This window comes from Malaclemys terrapin, chromosome 7 (assembly GCF_027887155.1).
Source record: "Malaclemys terrapin pileata isolate rMalTer1 chromosome 7, rMalTer1.hap1, whole genome shotgun sequence".
Classification (NCBI taxonomy): Eukaryota; Metazoa; Chordata; order Testudines; family Emydidae; genus Malaclemys; species Malaclemys terrapin.
The window spans coordinates 64,235,479-64,260,729 of NC_071511.1; the positions used below are offsets into that span (position 1 = coordinate 64,235,479).

The following is a 25,251-nucleotide window of genomic DNA, read 5'->3' on the forward strand; positions in this document are numbered from 1 at the left end:
CTATAAATACTTAGATAAACAGTGTCTCCTTAGCCCTGGGATAGCTCTGTGTATAATTTCCCATGCAGACAGTAATGTCTGCTGGTCCATATTTAGCAGGAATTAATTTAAATGAATTTCTTAGGTCTGTGCTCTTTGCTCTCAGAGATTGACCGATTGCACGTTCCTACTCACTGCCTTCCCAGCCCTATGGTATGCATTGCCTCAATAATTGCAATTTACAAGGGATTGTCATTGCAAAAATCACATTTCTCATATTCTGCTTGGTTTTAAGTAACCCCTAAGATCACTGTAATTGAAAGGAGTTACCAAAAAAAAATCTTTCTCTATTTTTTCAGTTTGCTTCATGCATTTGACAGCATTTGTGTATAATCAATTTCATGTTTTCCCTGAATATTAGTCAATTATTGAAAAGACTCTTATAAACATCAACAGGGGATCAGGGAGACCTTACAAAATGTTGTGAAGTACGTTATTATAGAATATACTCTTTAAATTAGGAATGTCCTGTCTGGACTGGAATGAAAAGCAACATTGTTTTAATCGTCCTTTTCAATGCAACTTACTTTTCCTGATAATCCAACTGGAGAAAGCAATCTAAAGCTTCACAAATGTTTCAGTTTTTGAGAACGACAATGCAGATCATAACATGGCGTAGAGCTGCAGTTGTTCCACCACTCACATAGTTGCCTATGATTAATTTCGTGCTGCCCAGTGCATGTATTAAGTTTAGTGTTATTGGTTTGTAAACAAGCTTAAAAGTACTTGCCTTGAAGTTGCAGCTCCTTCACTGTGCTGTTTTGGATTAATTTTGTTTAAATGATGCCGTTTAGCTTCTTCCTAAGATGTTAGTTACGCAGCAGATTTCCAGACTGCCTGCTACTTTCACGTGTATTCAACTTCTATTTTTAATGGGTTAATTATAAACCTAAAGCATCATCCAGTAAAGGGCAGCTGAGACAACAACAGACAGAAACTGAGATCTAAATGGGATCAGATTCTCAGCTGGTGCAAATTGTGGTAGCTCTGCTAATGTCAATGGAGCTACATTGATTTACACCATCTAAGAATCTGAGCTCCTTGTGCTGTTGAGTAAACCTATCAATTGAAAGCGCCATAAAATATCCCATCCAGCTAGGATTTTTTCAAAGAATCCTAAATAAAAATAGCAATAAAGCGTTCAATGCAGGGAATTTCCTGAGGATTAATGACCAGATGGAATTAATAGCCAGAGGTGCAGACTGGGCCAATCTGTTCCTCCTAGCTGCTCATTAATCCTGGGACAGGACCTCTACCTCAACATGGAGTAAAACACATCTTGCATAGGGAATACAAGTTATTAATTTATTATTTTTCTTTGTGTTTGATGTGCAACAAATTTGTCCCAATCTGGTTGTATCATTGCTTGCGCTCTCGCTCGCTCTCTCTCTCTCTCTCTCTCTCTCTCTCTCTATATATATATATATATATAGAGAGAGAGAGAGAGAGAGAGAAAATAAGTGTTTACAGCTTATTACTGTACAAAGGAGGAGTTTATGTTAAGAATTTCAGGGTGGAGACAGAGAGCTTTCCTAATGATCTGGGATGTGGTAATTCTGGCTCTAATGGAACACATTCAGCATGGTGTGCTGATTTGCTTTCTTGAAAGGATGATGGGAAAACTTGTGGATTGTATGTAGGATTTTAAATGTGCTGTGTACAATTACCCAGGGTTTAGTTTGCTGGGTTCCTCAGCTCAGCCTCAGGTTTATACTGCCATCTACTGGTGAGAGGGGATCATAGCTCCTAGCATGTTTTCTCATCCTGCTCCCACAGAGAATACTTATTGCAGAAACAGTCTGCAAATCCTTGGGTTGGAATTTCTATTAGAGAGATGGTGCAAACACCATTCTAGTGATTTTTTTTCCCCCCAACCAATCAGCAATTCTGGGAAAATGCACTAGAGTTTCTTCCATGGAAACGAATGAACAGCACTATAGTAAACCATCACAGCTATAGTATCAATGACACTTTAAAGTCCATATAGAATTTTCCCATCATAACAATGAATAACCACAGCAGCTCTGACACACCCATGTGTCTGTCACGCCTTTGGAATTGTGGGTTAATTTTAATGGTATTAAAATATTGGTTCTCTCCTCTTTACAATTCATCTGTTGTACTGTTGTGTAAACATGCAACAATAAAGATATTAAATGTTTTACACAAATTAATCTCCTTAGGTTTTGGTGCTTGGGGATGTCCTGTGGAAAAGATCTTACTGCACCTTCTTCTGGGCAAATGGCAAATATTGCTATTCAGCAAATTCCTTCAGGGTTCAATGGCAGTGTTCCCCTGGGAGGAAAACATTGCCTGAAGGGCTCAGTCCTCCCTCCACTGAAGTCAACGAGAGCTTTGCTGTAGACTTTAATGGTAACAGGATCATGCTTGAGTACTCAAAGATGTCTGGTATACTTCAAAGTTTCATATTCATTTGGTAGGCTAAGGCAAATGGGATCTGCTGGTAATCGGAGAAAATCCTGTAATTGCGGATAGTTCTGCACTTGACTGCCTGGGAGGCTGAAATCTGTCTTATGGACAGCACAGGGAGGGGCAATGCATGCTTTTCCATGCTGCCCTACTCATCTGCCTCTGCCCTGTTCCTGAGCAACCAGCTCAGGGTAGTCTGGTATCCATACCTATTCATTCCTGAAACTGGCAGCAAGGATGGGCACATCAGTGGCAGTTCTGAAGCTGGCTTTGTGATGGGGACACCTGTCTACTGGCGGATGGGACTGGGACAGCAAGATTCATTTCACATAATTACAAGCCAGCGTAGAGCCATCAGATGACAGTGACTGTGGGTCACTGCTACACTGGCCCAGACTTGCTCCAGTGACCTAGAGATAAAAGGTGCTGCACCTATTAGCACTCCCCTTAACAATCCAGTGCCCCAGTGGCTTCTCTTTGTGTTTTCTCATTGCAGATGGGCAAATACTACAAAACATGATCTTTCTGTGAACGTAGTCTTGATTTTGAGAGGGGAAACTGTAAATAAATAAAAATTAAAGTTGCAAAATTGGATCATCTTTTCAGATCTAATGAAAGACCCTTGATTCTCGATGGCTTTGAGTTTTGCCTCACACACACACCCCCTACCTCTGCTGCCAATGCAATAGTTTTAGACCCTCAGCTGTGAGACCATTTCCAAGCCGCCTCCTTCATGACAGCATAATCATTTTCTACAGCAACTGCTTGACTTTTGGTGGGGAGCAGCCAGAGCAGATGAAAATCCATTCAAGTTAAGATCTTTTCATGAAAATCCCCTACTGATGAAGACCCAGGGGGAGGAATATGGAAAACAGACTGGAATTGTTTCTTAAGAGAGTGGCTTCAACATTTCCCAGCTGTTCTATATCTAAAGAGCCTCCATGGCCCAGCCAAGGGGCTCAGACTGCTGCACAAATTGTTATAACCTATAACAAACAGATGCCAACATTAAAACCTCAAAACATTAACAATCTTAAACATATATTGCACCATGGGAGCCCTGATTGGGGCCTGTAGGCACTACTGAAGTACAAATAATATAATAACAAAGCACTTTTCACCCCCAAAGAATCCTAACACTTCACGGACTAATATAAATGTCATGCATCACTGAAATGCAGCCACCTCTAGGGTGGAGCTTGGCAGCTGCTTAACAGTTTACAGCTATTTCTCACAACATTTGAGGGCAGGGAGTGAAGAATACCAAAGCCAATTGCGCTGCGGGTAGAATTTAGATAGGCTTTATACAATGTAAAGATAATAAAGTCAAATAAGCATTTACATATAGACTATGTGTTACGCTGCATTTTCAGTTTATGCCCTTGGTTTGGAAAACATAATTCATTTTAAAAGAGATCCAGAAAATACTGATGGTGTTGCATCCACTTTCTGTGCAGTTCTGTATTATGGTTCTTTGCTGGCAGATTCTCTAACTCCTTTCCTCTCTTCATTTAATTTGATGTCCAGGTCTCGGAGCTGGCTCAGGAATCCTGTATTTGGGCAGATCTCTCTGTGAGAATTCACCATTTTTAAAGCCTCCACAAGCGTCATGTTTTCATGGATCATTAAAAAAGCGAGCACTAAAGATGCAGAGCGGCTTATCCCCATGGCACAGTGAACGAACACTTTACCTGCAAATAAATGAGACAACATGTGCCCAGTGGGCTTTAGAACTTGCAAGGTAAGAAAGACCCAGACGGGTCAAAACAGCCAGAATCAATAAATACAATAAATAGCCAGATTTTCACTGATTGTTAGCGCATTCTGAGGTGCTGTTGGTTTGGGACACTGAAGCTCTCTGATCATCCATATATGAGTAACAGCAATAGGTATACTACTAAATGTATGCCGGAAGGGAGTGGGATCTAGATCTTACAGCAAGGGCTTGGCCATCAGGAGTCCTTGATGATAATCTTGGTTCTGCTATGGACTCACTGTGATTGGAGGTAGTTGAAAAATGGTGTTTTTCTTCTATGATAAATTTTGGATAAAATTTGAATGCTGAAATGTTTTGGCCAGAAACAGAAATATTTGCCCCCAAAATAAAATATTTCAATTTGGAAAGGCTACCAAAGCATCTCAGGGGGTTTGTAGTTTAAGTGCCTTGTACTCCCATTTCTCCCTGGTTGGACTACATCTCCCCTCATGGTCACCCATCTTGGAGAAGAGAGGTGATGCATCATGGGAGTCCCTGGCCATGTTGCATCATGGGAGATATAGTACAGCCAGAAGCATGACCTAGAGAGGACAATGGGGACATGAAGAAACCAAATTACAACTCCCATTTCCAAATCAAAATATTTTGTTTTCAGGTATTTGGTTTTTTGACAAAAAATTGAAACTTTCTGCAGAAGGTGGATGCTTTTTGTGAAAATGTTGTTTTCCATGAAAACAATTTTATCAGAAAATTTTCAACCGGCCCTAATGGTGACCTTCAGCAAGTTATATAATTGTTCTGCATATCAATGTATCATCTGGCTGTAAAATGTGTATGTTACCTACTGTACATCAACAATTGTGATGTGAGGCTTAACTACTGAATATTTTAAAAGCGTTCCAGTGAGAAGTGCAGTGTTATCACCGTTATTTTTTTCTGTGACCCAAGTGCTGAACTCTTCCCACATCTGTGGTTTCCACACTGGTCTTAAAGGAAGTATCCTCTTGATGGGTGATTTTGACCTCCATGTTATCCTTGCCTGGCACCTTGTTAGGCAAAACCATCAGGAGGTTGGTAATGGGATATGAAACTTTTAAACTTGGAAGTACCTCAAATCTCACAATAAAAGTCTCTGACTTCATTTTGTAGGCCAAATGGTTCAGATGTTCCTCAAACCAAGGCAAAAGACTTATAATCCAGCAGGTTTAGTCTTTAGCTTTCTCCAGAATAGCTTTAATTATCTCAAATCAGGGGAGAGTCCGTCAATTTCTGTGGGAGACTATTCCACAGACTAATAGCTCTCAGGACAAGAAGTTTTTCCTAATATTGCTTAACCTTTTTCTCTCTTACTGTCACCTCATTACTCCTAGGTTGTAGTCTAAGGCAATTCCACTCCTCTTAGGGTTTGCAAGCTTCATGCACTTGTAGGATTCTATCATGTCCACTCTCCTAGCTATTGTTCAGCCAAACTATTTATTAATCTTTCCTCGCAAGTCAAACCCTCCTGTCCCTTTATGTATTTTGTTGCTCTGCTCTGAAACTCCTCTGATAATCTTCCTGGTATTGAGGTGCCTCAGAACTGAACACAGTAATCTAGGTATGACCTCACCAGAGGTATACAGAGGAGGACTTTCTTTTCCCATGGTGCTTTGGGGCCCTTAGCCAAGCTATTTAAGATCAGACCCCCGGCTCATGATTTAAATTTGTGACCCCAACGGTTGCTGCAAACAAAAACTCTTTAACTCTTCCTCTCTTGAAATGGGGGAAAGATGAAAAATATTGAACCCCACAGAACATAAAATGTTAACACCTTAGTCGTTATTGGGATTATGAAATGTTATTTCCAAGCATCAGTCAGGCGCAAACCTCTATTTCCTCCTTTGTTACTACACCAGGTGGTTTCTTTTTTTCTAATTATACTTACACTTAGAGAGCACGTTACCTTTCTGAAGTACTGTATGAACATGAACCCTTGCAGCACCTTTGCAAGAGAGTAAATGACTATTCTCCCCATTTTACTTGTGGAGAATCTGAGATGCAAAGCGGTTGATGGCCCAGACCTGTGAGGCACTGAGGAGGAAGTGGAGGGTGATCAGTACATCCTAGGATAAGATCCTCATTGACTAGTTGCCAAAGACCACACAGCCAGTCAGGATCAGAAGGAACAACTAGACCTAAAAAAATTCCTAGCAACTAGGCCATGATGCTGATAGTGATTGGAAAGAATCCCAGTGACTTCAGTGGGCATTGGATCAGGCCCTCCATCCTTGGCTCAGTTCACTAGTTCATGTTGCCTCGCTGGCTTAATTGACTGAAATAGTCTGAATTAGAGCAATAGGTTCCATTCAGCAAAGCATTTATGCACATGCTCCCCATAATATCAAACACCTTTCTTACCTCCTGGTGTGTGTAAGGCTTTGTATATGAAATTAGCTGCATCATAGAAAAAGATACTTAAATCAAAGGAAGGGTCATCGAACGCTTCTACTCCATGGTACGCTACTTGCAGATCTTTGTAATATCTGGCTCCTGTGTTGATACTGTATGGCCCATCTGCTGCATTAAGGATGTGAGTAATATTGAGATTTTGAAGAGTTGCTTTACTTCTAGCAGCCCAGCTGTTGAAAGATGATGAAGGTTTCACTGAGATCATTGCTGACTTTCTGCATTCAAATAGTGCCGTTTAATGTGAGTGCCCACTCACCCTGGGGAAGAATGCAAGCACTGCAGCTCGCTTTACAGGGCAGTGAATGGCTAACAGACAACTGTGTTAGTCCATAGTGCCTTGGTCTTAGAGAGATGGCTACTGAAGAATGTGAGATGGTATTGTAACCACCACTTGGAGTTTGCCCGCTGCTGGATCATCGGACTGAGCCGCTAGGCAGTGGGTCTTTAATTTGATTGTGCCCCCTTCTTTGTGTCTGTAGTAGTTTACACCCTCCTTCCCACCACACAAGTACATATATTGATTTTAAAAAAATCAGCATGCAACTCTCACTGAATATTAAAAACAGTAAGGCATTGATTCAAACTGTAATGGTCGATGCTTACAATTAAATGCTTACAATTAAATGACAGCAAACCGATTAAGGTACAGGTGGCAACGACTTTGTATAATGCTATACAAGCTTAACAGAAATCCATCAAAATGCACAGTGCCATCTAGAGTCAAATGCACAGCGCCATCTGAGGACCTGATATGTCTGGAGGAAACAGCTTTGCTAGTTACACATTGCTGTGGATAAAATGTGTGCAGTAAGTTTTCTTTTTCCTAAAGCTTCTCACCCTCCCCCACAAATACATTCCATGCCCCCCCAGGGAGTCCCACCCCCCAGTTTGAGAGCCTCTTCCCTAGGGGGCGCTATCAAAAGGACTACAACTAAAGCAACTACCAGAGCCTTTTGACACCATTTCCCAGCGCGCATGGAGTCAGGGGTGGGGACAGAAAGAACTAGAAATTACTGGTGAGGCTAATACGGAGGCAGTCCAGTGGACCAGTGACAAGCCAGGGCTGCACGCCCCCAGCCGGGGACAGCCTGACTCCACACAGATAGGTTTAATTTCAGTTTTGAGTTTGGAAAGTGGGAAAGAAACAGCACAGCGCCCACTGCCCCCAAAGCAAGTATTTGCTTTGCTGTGAGATCTAGCTGCATGGATTGGGCCGTTCCAGCACCCAGCCAGAGAGAGATACGACCTGGTGCCAGCTACTGAGAGCCAGCCAAGACGACACCCCCCCGCCCCCCCCCCCCAGGATTCTAGACCATGGAAACAGCAAGCCTGGTATGAGTCCAGAGAAGATCCTGGCCCAGCCAGGCATGAAGAATTAAAGTAAGCTGACTTCTATCTAAACCTGCCCATATCACAGTGCTGCAACACTCCTTCTCAGGATTCAACCTCAGGATGCCATGTGCCTGGGAAGATGCCAGGATGGGAGCTGGAGGTTGGGATAAATTGTGAGTGTTGGGAGGTGAGGGATTTGTTTGTTTATTAATGTTTAGTACTTATTAGTTAACCTTAACCCTTTCCTTCCCTCAATTCTATTTTCCTGTTCCCGCAAAGCCCCCCTTTGTTATGCTGCTCTTTTAGATGTGTTCTTCCTTTTCTGGGGTTTCTGTTTATGTACTTTATTGTCCCTCATGTACTGGGCTTCACACTCCTTGCCAGCTAGTTGTATTGATTTTTCTCAAAGGGAAGCACCCCTGTGCATGGGGCAGTGAGGAGTTACCTCGGGTAGAGGCATCACACGCCAGAAAATACCCAGGATCCAACCTGTGCAAGGAGAAGGAAGAAGCAGCTCCTAATATTGATGATGGCAAGCAGCATGGAGAGAGAAGGGAGAAGGTTTGAGCCACACTTCAGAGAAGGGGCTACATGAGTACAGACCAGCCTGTGAGATACCAGTTGTTCAGGTAACTCCCTCCTTGTAGTTAATCACTTGGAATGTTGTTCAGTGGTTAGAGCAAAGGATAGTAGTTAGGATTCTCCTTTGACTGTCCACATTGATCCCACTTCTGGTACGCACGTGCCCCATGAAGTGGGCTCCATGTGAACAAAACATCTCAAAGCCCTGCAGTTATTGAAAATAGCCATTCTTTCTTGGGTTCCATTCCTGTTTCTGACACTGACTCACTGTGTGACCTTGAACAAGTCATCTCCTCTCTGCAGGCCTCCCTGATTTCCCATCTGGATAAATGGGGATAAAGTTATTGCACAAGGAAGTGGTGATGTTTGTTTGATGTTTTTAAAGCACTTTAAGATCCTCGGATGAAAAGCAATTTAGACAAATAGACAGAAGTGTCTGTCTGGTGATTGATAGAGAGAGGCAAAGTAGCTCAGCAATGTGTCTTTTGCCACAAGTACAAAGTAATTGTGCAATATGTTTTGATATTTAGTTATAAGCTGGTAAAAGAAATTCTGTGTTTGCATCTGTGGGGCCCCCTACCATATAATTATGGGTCTTTGTCCTCTCTTCATTCTGACTCCTGAGGCTGAACCTCTTGTACCTCAGTTACCTGTCTGTAAAATGGGCATAATAATACTTCCTTTCTCACCCATTTTCCGTCTTATTTAGAGAATAAGGTCTTAAGGGCAGGGACTCTCTCTAAGCATGTATATGTACAGTGCTTAGCACAATGAGATAGCGATCTCAGTTGGGGCCTTCTAGGCATTATTAGAGGGGAACAGACACCTTTTTTTTATTTGGAGTACCTAGAGTTAAAAGATAATAAAATAAGGGCTGTTGAATGTCTCTTGGAGTAACTTTGTACCATAACTAAATGAGTCCACTTCTAATATAGTGAGATAATTGAGCTTGTGTTTTAAACTGTTTCCTTTATAAATGCAAACCCTAAATATCTGGAGGAGATAAAGCCCACCAAGACCCAGTTGTCAATGTCCATGATAAAAATAATAAATATGTTTATCTTGCTAAAATCCATTGTGATCCATGGAATGTAGAAAGCACAGCTCAGGCAGACTAGGAGTAAGTTATACGTGTACATGTCAAGCTTTTCTTGACATCCAAACCACTTGAGGCTGACTGTCATGGTGTTTGGCTTTGGAACCCTGTGATGTGAGCATAGCTTTACATCTCACTGTTAACCACCCCTCCATCTCTCTCTAGTGTGCTAGTAACAACATAATATACAATATCCCCTTACACGTCTCCCAGGAATAGGTTTGGCCAGACTTGGTCCAAATGATTGTCAGACCCTCCTCTGAACCAGAACAGCTTCTGAAGGTCAGACAGTGCTGGTGTTTCATATGGTGCCTGGCTGCTGGTTTCAGAGGAATAGCTCTTGGTGTTCAGCATGCCTGCTCTTCTGTTTCACGCACTCAGGTGGTATCGCAAAGAGCCTTTCTGAAATAAACCAAGAGAAGCTTTTCATACATAACTAACATTCTCTGTAAATTAGTCCTGTTCTTTGCCCTCCAAATAATATTGCATTTTTATTAGAAGTTTTATTACAGTTGAGCCTGAAGCTGTTGCTAAAGGCAGCCAGCCATGAGGGTTGCCTCTGCACTGTCACTATACAGGTATGGAATTTGTCCCTCAGGAAAGCAGGATCATAAGACAGTATAATAATTTCTTGTCAAATCATGCTGCGGAGAAGAAAAGCCCAGTCCCTTCCAAATGCATTGGTGATTAACACCCTCAACCCCCTCCACATAATCCTCAGCAACAGCACCCTGCCTTAGTACATCATTCACTCTGACGAACACAGGTATAATGATAGAGCTACCACCACCACCACACAAGTCCAAAGGCTCCAAGTAAACTTCTAATTCCCTGCTTGATACTTTAGGGTATTGGCATTCCACTGCACTGCATTTTATAGTTTTGAAAATGAATTCAGCTGTGGTGAAAAGTGTCAACGTGGTGCATTGCCATGTGGAGTGAGAAAGGGGGGCTTGAAATGCATTTAATGAGAATGTATCCACAGAACAGGTACAGTATGGGCAGCAACAATGGTTCTCAACACTACACTGGAGATGCCATTTTTAGAAGCAAGGGAGTAGTTCAGTCTCCATGTCTATTCCGTCCCAGGTCCCTGAAATACTGTGGCCCAGGGACATCTCATTGTGTTCTGTACTAAGGAGAAACGTCATCCAAGCTGAGGGAAAGCTCTCCTCAAGTTGAAGAGGCTTGTGAACCTTGATGGCCCTGGTCCAGGCCCACTAGTCCTCCCGTTGAGGCTGTAGACGGGAACTCAGTCCTTCTCTGTACCCTGGATTCCAGCCCAGGGACCCTGTAGCAAGTGATTAAGATCTGTCTGGTCAGACTTCTTGATTTTTACCTGGGCTACTTCCTACAATGTCTCCATCTTCTCCTCAGGGGAGGTTGTATTCTCAGCAGGAGTCTGCACTGGGGCACGCCCCCTAGTCTCAGCCCTCAAGGTAACAAAGGCTAGGTCTACACTACCCGCCTGAATCGGCGGGTAGAAATCGACCTCTCGGGGATCGATTTATCGCGTCCCATCGGGACGCGACAATCGATCCCCGAATCGGCGCTCTTACTCCACCAGCGGAGGTGGGAGTAAGCGCCGCCGACAGAAAGCCGCAGAAGTCGATTTTGCCGCCGTCCTCACAGCGGGGTAAGTCGGCTGCGATACGTCGAATTCAGCTACGCTATTCACGTAGCTGAATTTGCGTATCTTGAATCGACTCCCCCCTGTAGTGTAGATGTACCCAAAGAAAATAAGTTAACAGAGATAGATGGCTCCAACTTCTCTGTCCTGTCCGGATCCTCCAGCCATCTGTCCTGTGGCTCTGTGCTCACAGGCAACAAAAGGCCTCTATGAGCTGAGGGTGAGAGGTCTGTCCACCTTCCCAGGCTGAGGCCTTCTGAATTGACCTTCTCCCTTTTTAAGGCTCCTCCTCCAAGATTGGCATGCCTTGCAGGTGTGGGGGATGAGAGGATGGGGACGGGACTGCAGGAGCCCAAACCTGCTTTTTAACCCCTTCTTGCCTGGCATGGGATTTGTACACCCTGTCACATCTTCCTTGATACACCTGGAAGAAGAAATTGAGTACACCTCTACCCCGATATAACACAGTCGTCAGGAGCCAAAAATCCCTACCCAGCGGTGATTTAAAGAGCCCAGGGCTCCAGCCGCGGGGAGCCCCAGGCCCTTTAAATTGCCGGCGCAGCCCCAGAGTTGTGGTGGCAGGGCTCCAGCGGTGATTTAAAGGGCCCGGGGCTCCCCACAGCAGCTGGAGCCCTGGACCCTTTAAAGCGCTGCCCGAGCCCCGCTGCCACAGCCCCGGGGTAGCGGCGGCAGGGTTCCAGCTGTGATTTAAAGGGCTGGGGCTCCCCGCAGCAGCCGGAGCCCTGGACCCTGTAAAGCGCCTCTGGAGTCCCGCTGCTACCGCGCTATATGCGCACCAGTGTTATATTAGGTCACGTTATAGCGGGGTAGCGTATCTACATCTCTTTTGCAATGACATTTGCTGCTGTGGTAGTGCAAAAACCCATTTGTTGATTCCTCAGTAAATAAGCCTCTTCCATAGGTCTGGATGTCCCACCTACTATGAGATTTCTCTTGCATGCTCAGCTGAAACCTTTATTAGTTAACACTGCACTAGACTGAAGTTTTATATCGACTATTAAGATTGAGCAAATTTCATTCCCAATTGCCTTTGCTACGTCTTAAATAATTTCTGGGATAATGAGGTCATCTTGGTCAGGGGTGATGATTCCATCAACCCAATGATGCTAGTGACAGGTTAAACTAACATTTCAGAACACATCCATTTGATGCCTTCAAGTCTGGAGTGCAGAAATGCATTCATTTAAATGCATTCATTTTTGCCCACTGCAAAACTCATTCATTTCTATTACCCTTGATAAAGGTTGTGATAATTTGGTTGCTTAGATTGTGAGTTGTTCTGAACAGGGACCACGTCTTTCTCTCTGTTTGGAAAGCTCCTAGCATGTGGTGGGTGCCACAGCAATGCACATTATAAAGGAGGATCGGCGAGAAGGGGGAGAGATGGCAGAGGTGGCACCATGCTATTCAGCAACCTGTTGCCAGATCAGTAATGGCAAATGGACACTGGGGATCAAACCCCAGGCAGTGTGTGGCCCTACCATGGCTGGCTCTTACCTACCTCTGAAAGATACCTGAAAGGTCTGTCTCTTTTATTTGGCAATAGTTGCATAGCTTGTCATGCCAATAAAATCTCTTTAAACGGAACTATTGCAATTCTCGCCTCCAAAGAACATTGCACTTTTGCCAGTGAGCAACTTGCCATTCTGATTCAGATCCAAACTTTTCCCAAAGCGCAGAGCAATTTGGATCGAGGAGTCTATGTGGATCAAGGTGGTTAAGATACACTAGAAAGCCAGAGCTAAATCTGGGAGTGCTTTGACTCTATTCTATTCTGCATAAATTCTTATACCTTGCTCATTTTTGTAGTATTGGGACACCTGAACCCAGGGTTCGGGTTCACACTCATCTCTATAATTTTGCCAGTTTAGCACCATGCTCTTTTCTTCAACAGCAGAGAGCTTTGGGGCATACACAAAAAAATTAGCAGAAAGGATTTATTTAGAAAAAAGCTCATTTTCACCTGGGAGGTGCGGGGGAACAATGCAGACAATATATCAGGGTTTTGAATAATCCAGCTATATTCCTTTGTGAGATTTTAGCCTACACACAATTTTTTTTGTTTCTCATGCTAATTTCAAGAGCACTGACAACTGTCCTCAGGAAAGGATCTCTCATTGGGGTGACCATTTAATATGCAATATGATGAAATTAAGCAAAGGGAAATGTAGGTTAGGAGAAATTCCCTAACAGTAAGGTCTGTTGATTCATTAGACTTTCCAAGGAAAGTGCTTGAACCTCAATTACTTTAGATATTTAAAAGTAGATTGGATTGACACTGAGGAACATACTGTAGGGAGGTGTCCAGCAGAGACAGCTAGGCACAGATGAGATGGGATCTAAAAGGGGTCTCTTTTAGATCCTCTCTCTCTCGTATGATTTTAGTCTTCTGCTATAGTCCGTGAGCCTTTTACATTTTTCTCCCCTCTCCCATGGTTGTGGTTCAGGGACTGATGTCAGAGGAGCTCTCTGCACCTTGCGGGATTGAGCCCTTGGTACTGAATGGTTGCTTCACCATTTCATGCCCTGTCATGCATTCTGTAACAAAGTGCCCTTTCATACAGCTCTTCTGTTCCCAGGAAGTGTGCAACATCATTTGCTCCACATGACTACTACTAAACAAACAAGTTCCTCATATCATCATGGAGTGTAACTCCTAACCATTCAACTCTGTTTTTGTGCTGCATTGACCTTGAGATGAATTCGTCTGTACGGCCTTTAGGGTAAACTCCGAAATAATTACACCAGATGATTGGACTAATGAGGAAAATTATATGAAAATTTTAATTGAAGACCTGGGACTTTGTTGAGATGTTGGTTTTTTTTTGTTTTTTTTTTTAAGATACTAAAAGACCGAGCTGTAAAGCTGGCAAAAAGTGCTGCTGCTGATTTGGGTTTTTGTAAACCATCCTGCATGGCTAATTGAAACGGATCCATTTTGGTGACAATCAGCAACTGTAGGAAGGTATGGTCCCTTGTAATTAGAAAATAAGTTCTGGAGAGAAAAATGTAGCTGCTCAGTGTTACAAGGACTTTAAATAGGAAACTTTTTTTGCAAAGATCTAGTCCACATACATTAGGGAGGATTATTTTTAATTCCAAAACTAGGCTGTAGCTTGGGAACATTTTAGGATTTTATTACTGCATGGATTTTTTTTTTAAGAAGCTTGTACCCTCAAATATATATATGATGTTATTAAGCATCAGTTTACAAATGCACAAAGCACTGAGTCCTAACTGGCCAGGCTTTGGCTGGGCCCTGTGTCTGCAGAGCAGTGATATTTGATTCCAGAAGCCTCGGGTTCCATTCTGCAGTCATTATGGAGCCACCCTATCCCAAAAGGCAAAGCCCCCGCCCCCATGATAGGTATCCTGCAAGTGGTTCAGCACCTCTAATTTTATTCCAGACTCCAACTGACTCAGTGCCTGTCGCTTGCTGAGGTGGGAAGTATCAAATTAGAGAGCCAGGCTCTAGTTCATTTCCCAAACAGTTAGTATGTACTACGGGGCCATGTCTACATAAGCATTTTGTCTGTCTATGGCAGCAGTTCTCAAACTTTGCATTTAGACTTGCTGGGATCCAGGGCCGAAGCCCGAGGGCTTCAGCCCTGGGTGGTGGGGCTCGGGTTACAGGCCCCCCACCTAGGGCTGAAGCCATTGGGCTTTGGCCCCCACCCATGGCAGTAGGGCTTGGGCTTTGCCCCCCCACCCCCCCGGGGCGGTGGGGGCTCAGGCTTCAGTCCCCCCTCCTAAAGTCGTGAAGTAATTTTTGTTGACTGAAGGGGATCACAATGCAATGAAGTTTGAGAACCGCTAGTCTACAGTACCTCAGTGCCTCACAAACTTTTACTGTGTTTAGCCACAACTCTCTGGTGACACAGTAAGTAGTAGTATTCCCATTGTATGGTTGGAGAACTGAGGCAGAGCGAGGCTAAGTGACTAACCAAGAGAGTGTGTGATGGAGCAGGGAACTGAATCTGGCTAGGAACTGAGCAGGTCCCAGCTAACATCCTAACCACTGAAGCTTCCTTTCCCTCTCCTTTTACCATCACTTTCCCCAGTGGTGCAGCTCCACTGGTGATAATGGAGGTGGAATAATTAACATAGACCAGCCACAGGTGACTTTAGATAACAAGGTCTTAAATTAGAATGTAAATTTATCTTAGGTGCTGTACAAAAGGCAGACTAACACAGTGCAGCCCTTGATCAAAGAGTCTGGCTGCTGCTGTCATACAAATGTTAAATAATAATATAAAACAGAAGTTTGACAGTAAAACCAATACAAATGAAATAACTAAACACTTGAAAGATTCAAACAGTAACACCAAGCATGAAATCATTATTCAATTAGCATGGCTCTTTTTACTGCTTCTGCACTTGGACATCTGTCAGCTCCATCTCCTTCTTCCTCTTTTTCCATATGAGCATCTTTTCATTCTGCAGTCATCGTTCCATTGCCTGCCCTTCTCTCTCAGGTAACACATCCTGGGGCCCTTTGTCTTTGTTATGGAAGAACCCAGTCAGGGAAAGAACCAAGGAAATGACCATGTGAGTGGAATTATTCATTGACTGTAACCTGGAATCTGATCTCTTCTTCTCCACAAACCCCCCCTCTCCCCCCCGAAAAGACTCAATCTCTTTCTCAAAATTTTGGCCAGAACATGGAGCTCAGGAAATCCAGAAGTCTCTTGAGGCAGGACACAGAGTCTCATGTGCAGAAACAAGCACATTTAAAAGTAATAGCCAAGTTAAAGCAGCCAGATGGGAACCTAGCAGGCGACTGAAAGGGGAACTCTGTATTTTCCATGCAAGCCTACAGGGGCTTGTTTGCAGGAATTAGAATCTCTCACCAGCAGTTCACTGCAGCTCTAATACCAAGTGATATTGAAAGCAAGAAACGGGTTATGGCTGATGGTTAAATGAGGCACCTACAGGGATTTTGAAATGAGATCCTGCACTCACCCTTGTATAGCCCATGCACATGGCAGAGCAATATTGCTTTCTTGGCTGACTGCATCATATTTTATAGCCTTTTATTTTGCCAATGCTCAAACAGCAGGGATTGTAGAAGTTCATTGCTCTCCCGGAATATTTAGGGCCTGATTCTCCTCTCTGTTACACCATTGGAGTTGTTCCTGATTTGCAACAAAGTAACAGAGAGCAGAATCTGTCCCTCTGACTCTTTGGTGGTCTCTGTTTAATGCATTGCTGTGCTAATGCTGTTTTAATTATTCTGGACTGAAGAGAAAAGCAGAATGAATGATTAAAGCACTGATTGCTTTTTAAAGTAAACTTAGTGCTTGGAAAAGGTATCTGATGCATCTGGAGAATACAGACCCCTCTTTAACCACAGTTTAGGGACAAAACAGGGAACAACACTGCAAACTTCTCCTCATGAGACTCACAACCCAATTGTCCTCCAAATGCACCTAAACCCTGGACTGGAGAGGCCCCCTTTCTGGGTGGGAGAATATCGGAGTCTTCATCTCCATTCCTTCCTTGATGTCTCTGCTGAGACTTCCAATTAATGCCAGACCTGGGGCAGTTGTGATATGGACTTCTGTCCTTTATGAATTAGACTGAGAGATACCAACTTTTGGTAGTACTGGCCTGGCCTAGGTTTGAATCAGGACGTTAGAGGTAAATGACTCTTTGCCTCATTACTAGTCTTCATGGGCCATCTATTTCCCTTCATATTACTCCTTACTCAGCCAGAAGGGTCACTCTGTGTGTTATATACACCCCTCCAACCCCCAGCAGGAGCTACTCAAGAGAGGATGAGATTGTGGGTATGTCTACGCTGCAATTAGACACCAGCAGCTGGCCTGTGCCAGCTGACTCAGGCTCATGGGGCTCAGGCTGTGGGGCTGTTTAATTGCAGTGTAGACTTCCGGGCTCAGGCTGGCAGCCAGGCTGTAGGGCCCTGCGAGGTGGGAGAGTCCCAGAGCTCAGGTGCAGCCCAAGCCCAAACGTCTACATTGCAATTAAACAGCCCCATGGCCTGAGCCCCGTGAGCCTGAGTCAGCTGGCACGAGCCAGCAGGTGTCTAATTGCAGTGTAGACATATCCTAAGTGTCAGGAATCATGGCCTGCAGCAGTGTCAGTCTCCAGGCAACCTAATGAACACAGCTGACCTGGAGCAGGCTCCCTGATTGGCAACACCACTTGACTGATGAGAAGACTTAGAAGACTGGCTCTTAAGCCCAGCAGCTGCAGCATTTCAATGGCTGCTCAAGGCATTTTCCCAGGGCTGTGATCGCTCCTGTGCCTGCTTGTTCCCAGCCCTGTCCCTGCCTTGTTCCAGCCCTGTCCTGTCTTGTTTCACTCATGGTAATTTGGTAGGAACCCTTGGTTCTGGTTCCTGACCTCTGACTCCTGACTACCAACACCTGCTCTGATGCTAGGCCTGACTCTCCTCTGATCACTAGGAATGACTGCCCATGGCTGGATCACGTGACACTAAGGGCTTGTCTCCATGACCAATGAGAGCACAGCAAGCTGGGGTGTGACTCTACCCTGCGCTAGCCCGCTGTGTTCTGACTGTCCATCTGCACCCTGCTGATGCACGTGAACAGTTTGTGTTTTGAGCTAGACCCCTTTCAAAGAGGACTCGCTGGGGTCTAATTGTTCATTTACCAAGCCCTTGGAATGAAATCCTCGCCCCACTGAAGCCAATGGAGCATCTCTTGTCTGGTGGAGAAGAGGCTGTACCTTCACTGCTAGTGGGAATACTTGATAGTGGGTATGTTAACACATGTGTTGTTCTCTCCTATCAGAATTATACACCCTTGAAGGCCCCTCTTCTCGCCCTTACTGATCTAAGCTCAATGAATGTTTGAGCGAAGGTCACAAAGGATGGGTTACTGGGAAGAGGCTTCTGGAGAACAATTAGAAGGTTCTTGTGCTTCTTGCACACTTTAGTTGCTCCCAATGGGATGGGTAGTGGAGCAGAATCGACTGACCTTCCCTACTCAGCAAACCAGCCCTTCCTGATTAAAACTACTATGGTGACATTTAAAGAAAGAAGTCTCTAAAGTCTGTAGGATTTAAGAATATTCCTCTAGAGCTCTATTGGGGTACAGCTCAGAGGGATCTCTGGACATTTCTGTCGAACATCGAGGTGGCTGACTCTGGTGAAAAAAGAAGTTTTGAAATACATCATGGAAGACTTTGAAAAATGGGGACTCGGTGGCTTGCAATGCTTTTGCCAAATGCAAGGCTGCAAGTTTAACAAGAAGGCAGATTTTCAATCTGCAATTAACAGAAGAAAAAAATCATTATACCTTAGCAACTGGTACCTATGTGCTATTTAATATGCTGTCATTGGCACGTTACCTAGCCTTTCCACAAGCCCTTGGTGTATCCCCTCTGAATCTGCTGTTGGCAACTCAGCATGTATCCAGTCCAGAGTGGGTTATTTTCCTCCTATAGTTCTTTTCCTAGTCCTTTTCCTAGTCACTTATGTCCAATGGATAAACCCTACAGCTTCTCGTATACTGCTGGATTAAGTTGTTGATTCTCCCTGATTTAAAATAGCTGTGGTTTTAAGTCTTGCTACCAGCAGTCAGAACTGTGCTACACGCTGTAATTAGGAAAGCACAACAGCACCGTCCAACTAATAGTTTATTTACTGTATGAACTTCATTCTGATCTTATAATAGCCACAGTAATGGAGCAAGGAGGCTGTGAATCACGAGATGCTCAAGAAGGAGGACTCCCTTAAGACAAAGTACTCCTCAGGCTGGAAGAATTAGATCTAAAGCAAGAGAAATAAAGTGACCTTGACATTGCTAACAGTCCCCCAAGTGCTGTCACAGTGTTCAGATTTCATCAGTGTCAAAAACTGTCAATAGGTATAAGGTACATCAATCCTGATACAAACGTCGACAGGGAGAAAAGATTGAAAGGAAAAAGGTCTTGCAAGCAGAAGGAAAGACAAATAAGCATGTTAATATCCTGCCATTCAAAAAGGTTCTAAAGCACTTACCCTTCTCCAGGCAGTGCGGATGTGTGTGATTGTGGATTAAAAGGTCTTTTACTTCTACTTGATTTATTCCTTGACCAATTTCATCTGGCTGATGCTGCCAATAAAAAGATGACAACGCTGTCAAGCTTGCAGGATTTCAGAATATCTGACGGCACGGGTAAAGGCATTTGATATTCCTCAGCAGTACAGTGAATGGTGTTCTCTACTGCTTACTTTTAAAGGAGCTGGAAGAAACAGCTCAAAGTGCCTTCCCTCCTTGCAGCTTGCAAGATGAGCATGGGAAAGACAGTCTTCATCAAGTGTGGATGGGTTTAACTCTCTGGGCTGGAATTTCAAATGAAAAGACTCCAAAAACCTCTAGGCTGAGGAATATCCTGGCAGTCAATTTGTTGGGACAAATAATGTGTCCTTCAGGGAACACTGTCAACTTGGATTTTACTTGGATATTTTTGAAATTGAGTAATTAAAAAGCAATCAGGTTTCTGATAGCACATACTTTAAATAGAATTACAGATTTTTTAAAAAAATCCTTCAAAATGTGTTTTAATAAGGGTGTTTCTGTTCTCTTGGCGATGTTTATAATGGAGGAAGCATTGTATACTAGTTAGGGCACTGAATTAGAAATCAGGAGACTTGATTTCTATACCCTCCTCTGCCACTGACCTGCAGTGTGACCTTGGGCAAAACACTCTACCTCTCTGTGCTTCTGTCATGTCTATTTAGTTGCAAGCTCTCTGTCTCTCACTGTGTGTTTGTTTAGCAGCATAGCACCCAGTTCAGGGGGGTCCTGATTTTAGGGCAGCTAGGTGCTATCAGAATATAAAGAATGAGAATAATTTTTCCAGCAAAGGAGAGTTAGCAACACCCCCAAACTTGCATTGGTCCCCCCAATTCTGCTTCCTGTCTTTGCAGTTGCCTGCCTGCTGCCTTTTCAAGTTGCTTTCAGGTTTTTTGCTTTTCCTGGTAACCCCCCCCCCCTCCCCCCTTGTGTATGTGAGTTCTGCCCAGAGCAGTCCATGCAAATGACAAGCAACAGAACCGGACTATAACAGAAGGGGCTTCCGAATGCATCAGGTACACAGGGAGAAAAGATATTTGTTCCCCCAACTCTGCATCACTAATTTCTCCTCCATCACTCAGCAGAGGAGCAAAACTATTCTTCAGATTATTTTTAAATTTGCATTCTGCAATGATTCTGACACACTGAATACCACTTTCAAAGTGCTAAGTGCCGTCATCTCCTATAGACACCAATGGAACTGAGAGCACCCTGCATCTCTCAGAATTGGGCACTTACATTACAGACATTCTATATTATTCACTATCTACTAATTGCATCTGTTGTCTATAACACATGAATATGGATTGATTCTTTCATATAATAGGCTGAACCCTAACTGCTCTGAACTTCGGGGGAGTTCAGATTTTGATTTGGAAATCCCACTGGCAGGAATTCAACGTCCAAGGTTTTGGTTCAATCCACTGTAAAGCTATGTACTCAAGGCCAAATTTTAAAGGCATTTAATCATCTAACTCCCATTGGTGCCTAACTCCCTTTAAAATATCTGGCTTAATTCTGCAACACACTCCGTGCTGGAAGGCTGAAGGTTCAGGGTACAAATGGTGATGCTTATAATGTGACGGGAAGTTGTTGTACATAATAGACTTTGAGAGGAAGGGGTGGTCAAATGGTTAGTGATCTAGCCTGTGACTTGGGAAACCTGGTATCAATTCCTTGGTTGGCTGCAGCCTTTGTGTGACCTTGGCCAAGACACTTTCTCTGACTCTATTCCCCATCTGCAAAATGGGGGTTCTACTTCACATAGGTGTTCCGAGGATAAATACATTAAAGTTTGCAAGGTGGTCAGATACAACGGTAATGATGGGCCACCAGAGTACCATAGACAGAGGATGTTTGAGCTGATCTCAGTTTCTTACACTGCAAAAATCTAGTGTTTTGCCAGTGCTAGTACTTTTCTCATCTAATACATGTAACTTCAAATAGCTCTTTTACCGAAACTCCTTTTTACTTTCTTCTGCGTGCTGGAGTTTCTCTTAGATTTTCCAGGCCAACTTGTTACTTGTTCTGTATTTAGTGTATTGTGAAGCTCACTTGACCATTTCCTACTATGTATTTGTACAGCGCCTAGCACAGTGAGGCTCTGCTCCTGACTGAGCCCTTTGAGTAATATTGTAATGAAAATAATAAATAGACTTGGTCAAACGAGAAGCCTATTTTCATGGGGGCGAAATGTGAAATTTTGAAGCTGTCATCATTTCAGAGTATTTGAAACTGCTCCATTTTTCATCTTTTAAAAATTTTGCCTGAACTTTGTTTTTGATTTTACTCCCAACATTTATATCAAAAATGATATTGAAAACTTTATTGAAATTGTCCTTGAAATGTTTTATTTACCGAAACCTGGTTTTCAATAAATAAAAAATGTCAACCACCATTTCAGTAATGTTTTCAATAACGCTTTTAATAAAATTGGGGAAAATATTTGGAAAAAGAAAACGATTTTTTTGCCAAAAATAAACATTTTTAGCAATGTCAATTTATTGTGAAATATTTCACTTTTGAAAAAAGACAATTTTTCAATGAAAGTCTTTGTTCAAATAATTTCCCTAGCTCTAATAAATAATAATAGCCGCATAGTAATGCATTATATGTCTTTCAGACAGCTGATCATGAGTGTGGTTCTGTTTTGCCAATTTCTTACTACTCACATCTTAGAGCATCTAAGCAACAGTACAAAATTGTGCATTCAAGAGTGAGGGTTGGTATATTATCTATAACAGTATGTATTTGAAATATAGGTTTGTTGTGCTTTTTGATCTAAGCCAGCACTACAAGTCGTTTCATGGTTATATAGGGAGTTCCTAAACACAGAAGTAGCTTCTATATGTTCATAGTGCAAGATCCCCAGTATGATTCATAGCTCTGCATAAAGACAAGAATTATAACTACAAGTATCAAAGATGTTTTTTGCTGATGAGCTGTGTGTTCTTGAAAGCAGAAAACCTGAAATGTTAGCAAGAGGAGCTTTTATTAAAAGGTGTTTATGTTGCATTGGAATGCAACCCATGTGTATTATATGGAAAATTTAGATTGCCAACATTTCACCTGGAGCTCTTTTGCGGTTAAAAACGTTTAAGAAATGCAAGGCCTGTAAAACAGAGGACGTTTTGCACCATTCTGAATAGTGGACAGTTGGCTGAAACACTGTAATACTTCATTCGGCCAGGGGATGGCAGGAAGAAATTATTTTGAAAGATTTATAAAGGAGTGATAGAGTAAGATCATGATTGGATTTTTAAAAGAAATGCATTATTGACACACAAGACACAACATTGACTGGGTGGGAGAAACGCATGGGATTAATTCTGATAAACTATGTAGTTACAAACTGAATATGGTAAGTAATAATCTACCCTGCATTTTCTGTTTTAGAAAAGTTCTGCAATGGCACCTACTTCTCTTAGACGAAGCAATGACCTGGTGCAATTCAGCCTGGTTCTTGCTTTGGTGGCAAAAATCCTTGGTGAATAAAATCCATTGTACCAGAGCAGACTGTTGAGTAGTCCAGGATATAATGTAATTAGCCAAAGTAAAAAGGAATATGATTTTTTTCCTGTTTTTATTAATCCATTCCTCCAATGTATTCCCAACAAAGATATTTGTGTCTGATGACCAAGAAAGTTGCAATATTTCCCCTCTTGTTTTACAGACTGATTTCCAGAAAGATTAGATTTGTTTCTGGCAACTTTATTAAGTTGCATAAAATTGGAAATCGGTTGCTGAAATCTGTCTAATACATCTGTCATCTGGGCACTGAATACCTTATTAAGATTTGCATGAAATTTGTCTAGAATGGAAACTGCTCTTGGTTACTTCCAGGTGTCTGCTTTCACTTTGATAGTTGAAAGTTTATCCGTCAGCTTCTGCTACTGGGAGAAGGAAGACTTCTGCTCTAAAATCAGAGTAATCAATAGCTTCAGCATCCTTCTGTGATTGCAGTTGTTTTTGGGTCATAAGCAGAAAGACAGTCTATAAGATGTTTAGCAATCACAATGTAAGCCATTTGGAAGAAAGTTTAAGTGAAGGTGCTTTCATTCCCAGAGAAAGAGAGCAAAATAAGGGTGGTTATTGGAGATGACCCAACCAGGACTTCGTGTCTAAATCCGTTTGAATAGTCTGGATTCAAATCCTCCAATCAGAACTCACATTTCTGATTTTATTTCCAAGACAGATCTAAAACCAAAAAGGTGTCCATTTTCTGATTCTGCCTTTGAGGTGGTAGGGTGCATACACCTTGGAGCACCACCTAATGTGATGTCACCAGTATCTTTGGCTCCAGCATCTCCTGCAGGCCGTCCGTCTATCTCAGATTCCAGGTCTTCTGTGTCTCAGCCCTCTGCCCAAATCATGTGAAGTTCACACCCCTTCTGGGGTAACTAAAAGTCCTTGGAGCACCACCTAATGTGATGTCACCAGTATCTTTGGCTCCAGCATCTCCTGCAGGCCGTCCGTCTATCTCAGGTTCCAGATCTTCTGTGTCTCAGCCCTCTGCCCAAATCATGTGAAGTTCACACCCCTTCCGGGGTAACTAAAAGTCCAACTCAAAGTCCAATATCAATATCCAAAATAGTAGTCTTTCTGCCACTTTGGGGCTCCACTTTCTTGGCCCTTTGTAGCCCCTACAGAGCTTCTCTCGTCTTGCTTCTTCTCCAGTGGGATTCCCTTACTGCTTCTCTTCCTCAGGGATTCTGATAGCTTTCCTTAAGGGTCTCTCTGCTGCTGAGCTTCTTTTACAACTAAATAGTCTTTCTGCTTCTCCTGGGCTTCCTTGTAGGTCCTACCTCAGGGCTCCCCCCCAGAAGTGTACAATACTCACTGTGGGTCTCTCAGCCTGACTTACTCAGGTTCTTCCCACAGGGGAACTCCCCTTGTTCTTTCCTCCAGGGCTTGGCTACACTTGCGAATTACAGCGCAGTAAAGGAGCCCCGGGCTCCCTAGCTCACTCCCCGTCCACATTGGCAAGGCACATAGAGCGCTCTGTCTCCGCGGCTACAGCGCTGCCAGTACTCCACCTCGGCGAGAGGAATAATGTTTGCTGCGCCTTGGCTGCAACGCATGGGCATCAGTGTGAACGAAGCGTTGGGTTACTGCGCTCTGATTGGCCTCCGGAAACGTCCCATAATCCCCTTAAGTCAAGTGGCCACTCTTGTCATTGTTTTGAACTCCTGTAGGAATGCGGAAATGCCCTTTCAAAGCTCCGTTTCTGACAGCCGGCTTGCAAGCCATTAGTGTGGAATGCTGTGTGTGAGAGAGAGAGACGCGGGGGGCAGCGGGGGGGAAGGGGGTCTGCTGCTGTCTGAACTTACAAGACAGCATGCTGACATGCTCTCCCTCAGCCCCCCAAAACCCCACTCTTTCTCTCCCCCACATACACACAACACACTCCCTGTCACACTCCACCCCCACCCATTTGAAAAACACATTGCAGTCACTTGCATGCTGGGATAGCTGCCCATAATGCACCGTTCCCAATGCTGCTGCAAGTGCCGCAAATGTGGCCACTCTAGTGCGCAAGCAGCTGTCAGTGTGGACAGACTGCAGCGCTTTCCCTACTGTGCTCTCCGAAGGCGAGTTTAACTCACAGTGCTCTACATCTGCAAGTGTAGCCATGCCCAGGATCTTCCCCCATCTACTGAGTTCCCAGCTCTATTTAAGTCCTAGCTCTGCCTCGTATGCCAGAAGGCAATTAATCAGTCGCCCCCCAGGTGTGCAGCCTGACTCATTGGGGTCAGTTTCTAATTAAGCCCCATTACACCCAGTGAGGTGGGGTGTCACTAATTAGCTATTATGTTGCTAGCTCATCAGAAAGGCCGAGTGATAGCTGCTAATGGGCAAGGCTGAGGCCTGTTTGCCTCAGAGGGTTGACAGGCTGAAATCAGTTTCAAAG

General features: G+C 43.5%; 2 protein-coding genes across 4 annotated transcripts in view; both read right to left on the bottom strand.

Moving 5' to 3' along the window:
* The window catches only part of LOC128840783 (dual specificity phosphatase 29-like), an 87,041-nt gene extending 86,158 nt beyond the window's left edge, over positions 1-883 (bottom strand). For both annotated transcript variants that reach the window (XM_054035186.1, XM_054035190.1), the window contains exon 1: positions 770-883. The gene's annotated coding sequence lies outside the window, so the exon portion shown is untranslated. The remainder of the gene's footprint in view (positions 1-769) is intronic.
* A 2,456-nt stretch (positions 884-3,339) lies between these two features.
* LOC128840784 (dual specificity protein phosphatase 13-like) lies at positions 3,340-23,401 on the bottom strand. Of its 2 annotated transcripts, XM_054035193.1 has the most exons (5): positions 22,760-23,401; positions 19,283-19,376; positions 9,847-10,046; positions 6,584-6,804; positions 3,340-4,160 (listed from the first exon to the last, which is right to left on the bottom strand). In XM_054035193.1, exons 3-5 carry the CDS (start codon positions 9,996-9,998, stop codon positions 3,934-3,936), a joined length of 600 nt encoding a protein of 199 aa, XP_053891168.1. In that variant the 5' UTR covers positions 9,999-10,046; positions 19,283-19,376; positions 22,760-23,401; the 3' UTR covers positions 3,340-3,933. The 2 variants fall into 2 exon arrangements, with proteins under 2 accessions (XP_053891168.1, XP_053891169.1); XM_054035194.1 differs by lacking the exons at positions 3,340-4,160; positions 6,584-6,804; positions 9,847-10,046 and adding an exon at positions 15,702-15,794.
* Positions 23,402-25,251: the final 1,850 nt, after the last annotated feature.

Excerpts from the sequence above, each read along its gene's own strand:
- LOC128840784 (XM_054035193.1), bottom strand. The coding sequence starts at position 9,998 with ATGCTGAACACCAAGAGCTATTCCTCTGAAACCAGCAGCCAGGCACCA. Across the intron at positions 6,805-9,846 it reads AACCTATTCCTGGGAGACGT|CTGGGCTGCTAGAAGTAAAG; the intron begins GTAAGGGGATAT and ends ATCTTTCAACAG. Across the intron at positions 4,161-6,583 it reads AGCCTTACACACACCAGGAG|GTAAAGTGTTCGTTCACTGT; the intron begins GTAAGAAAGGTG and ends ATTTATTTGCAG.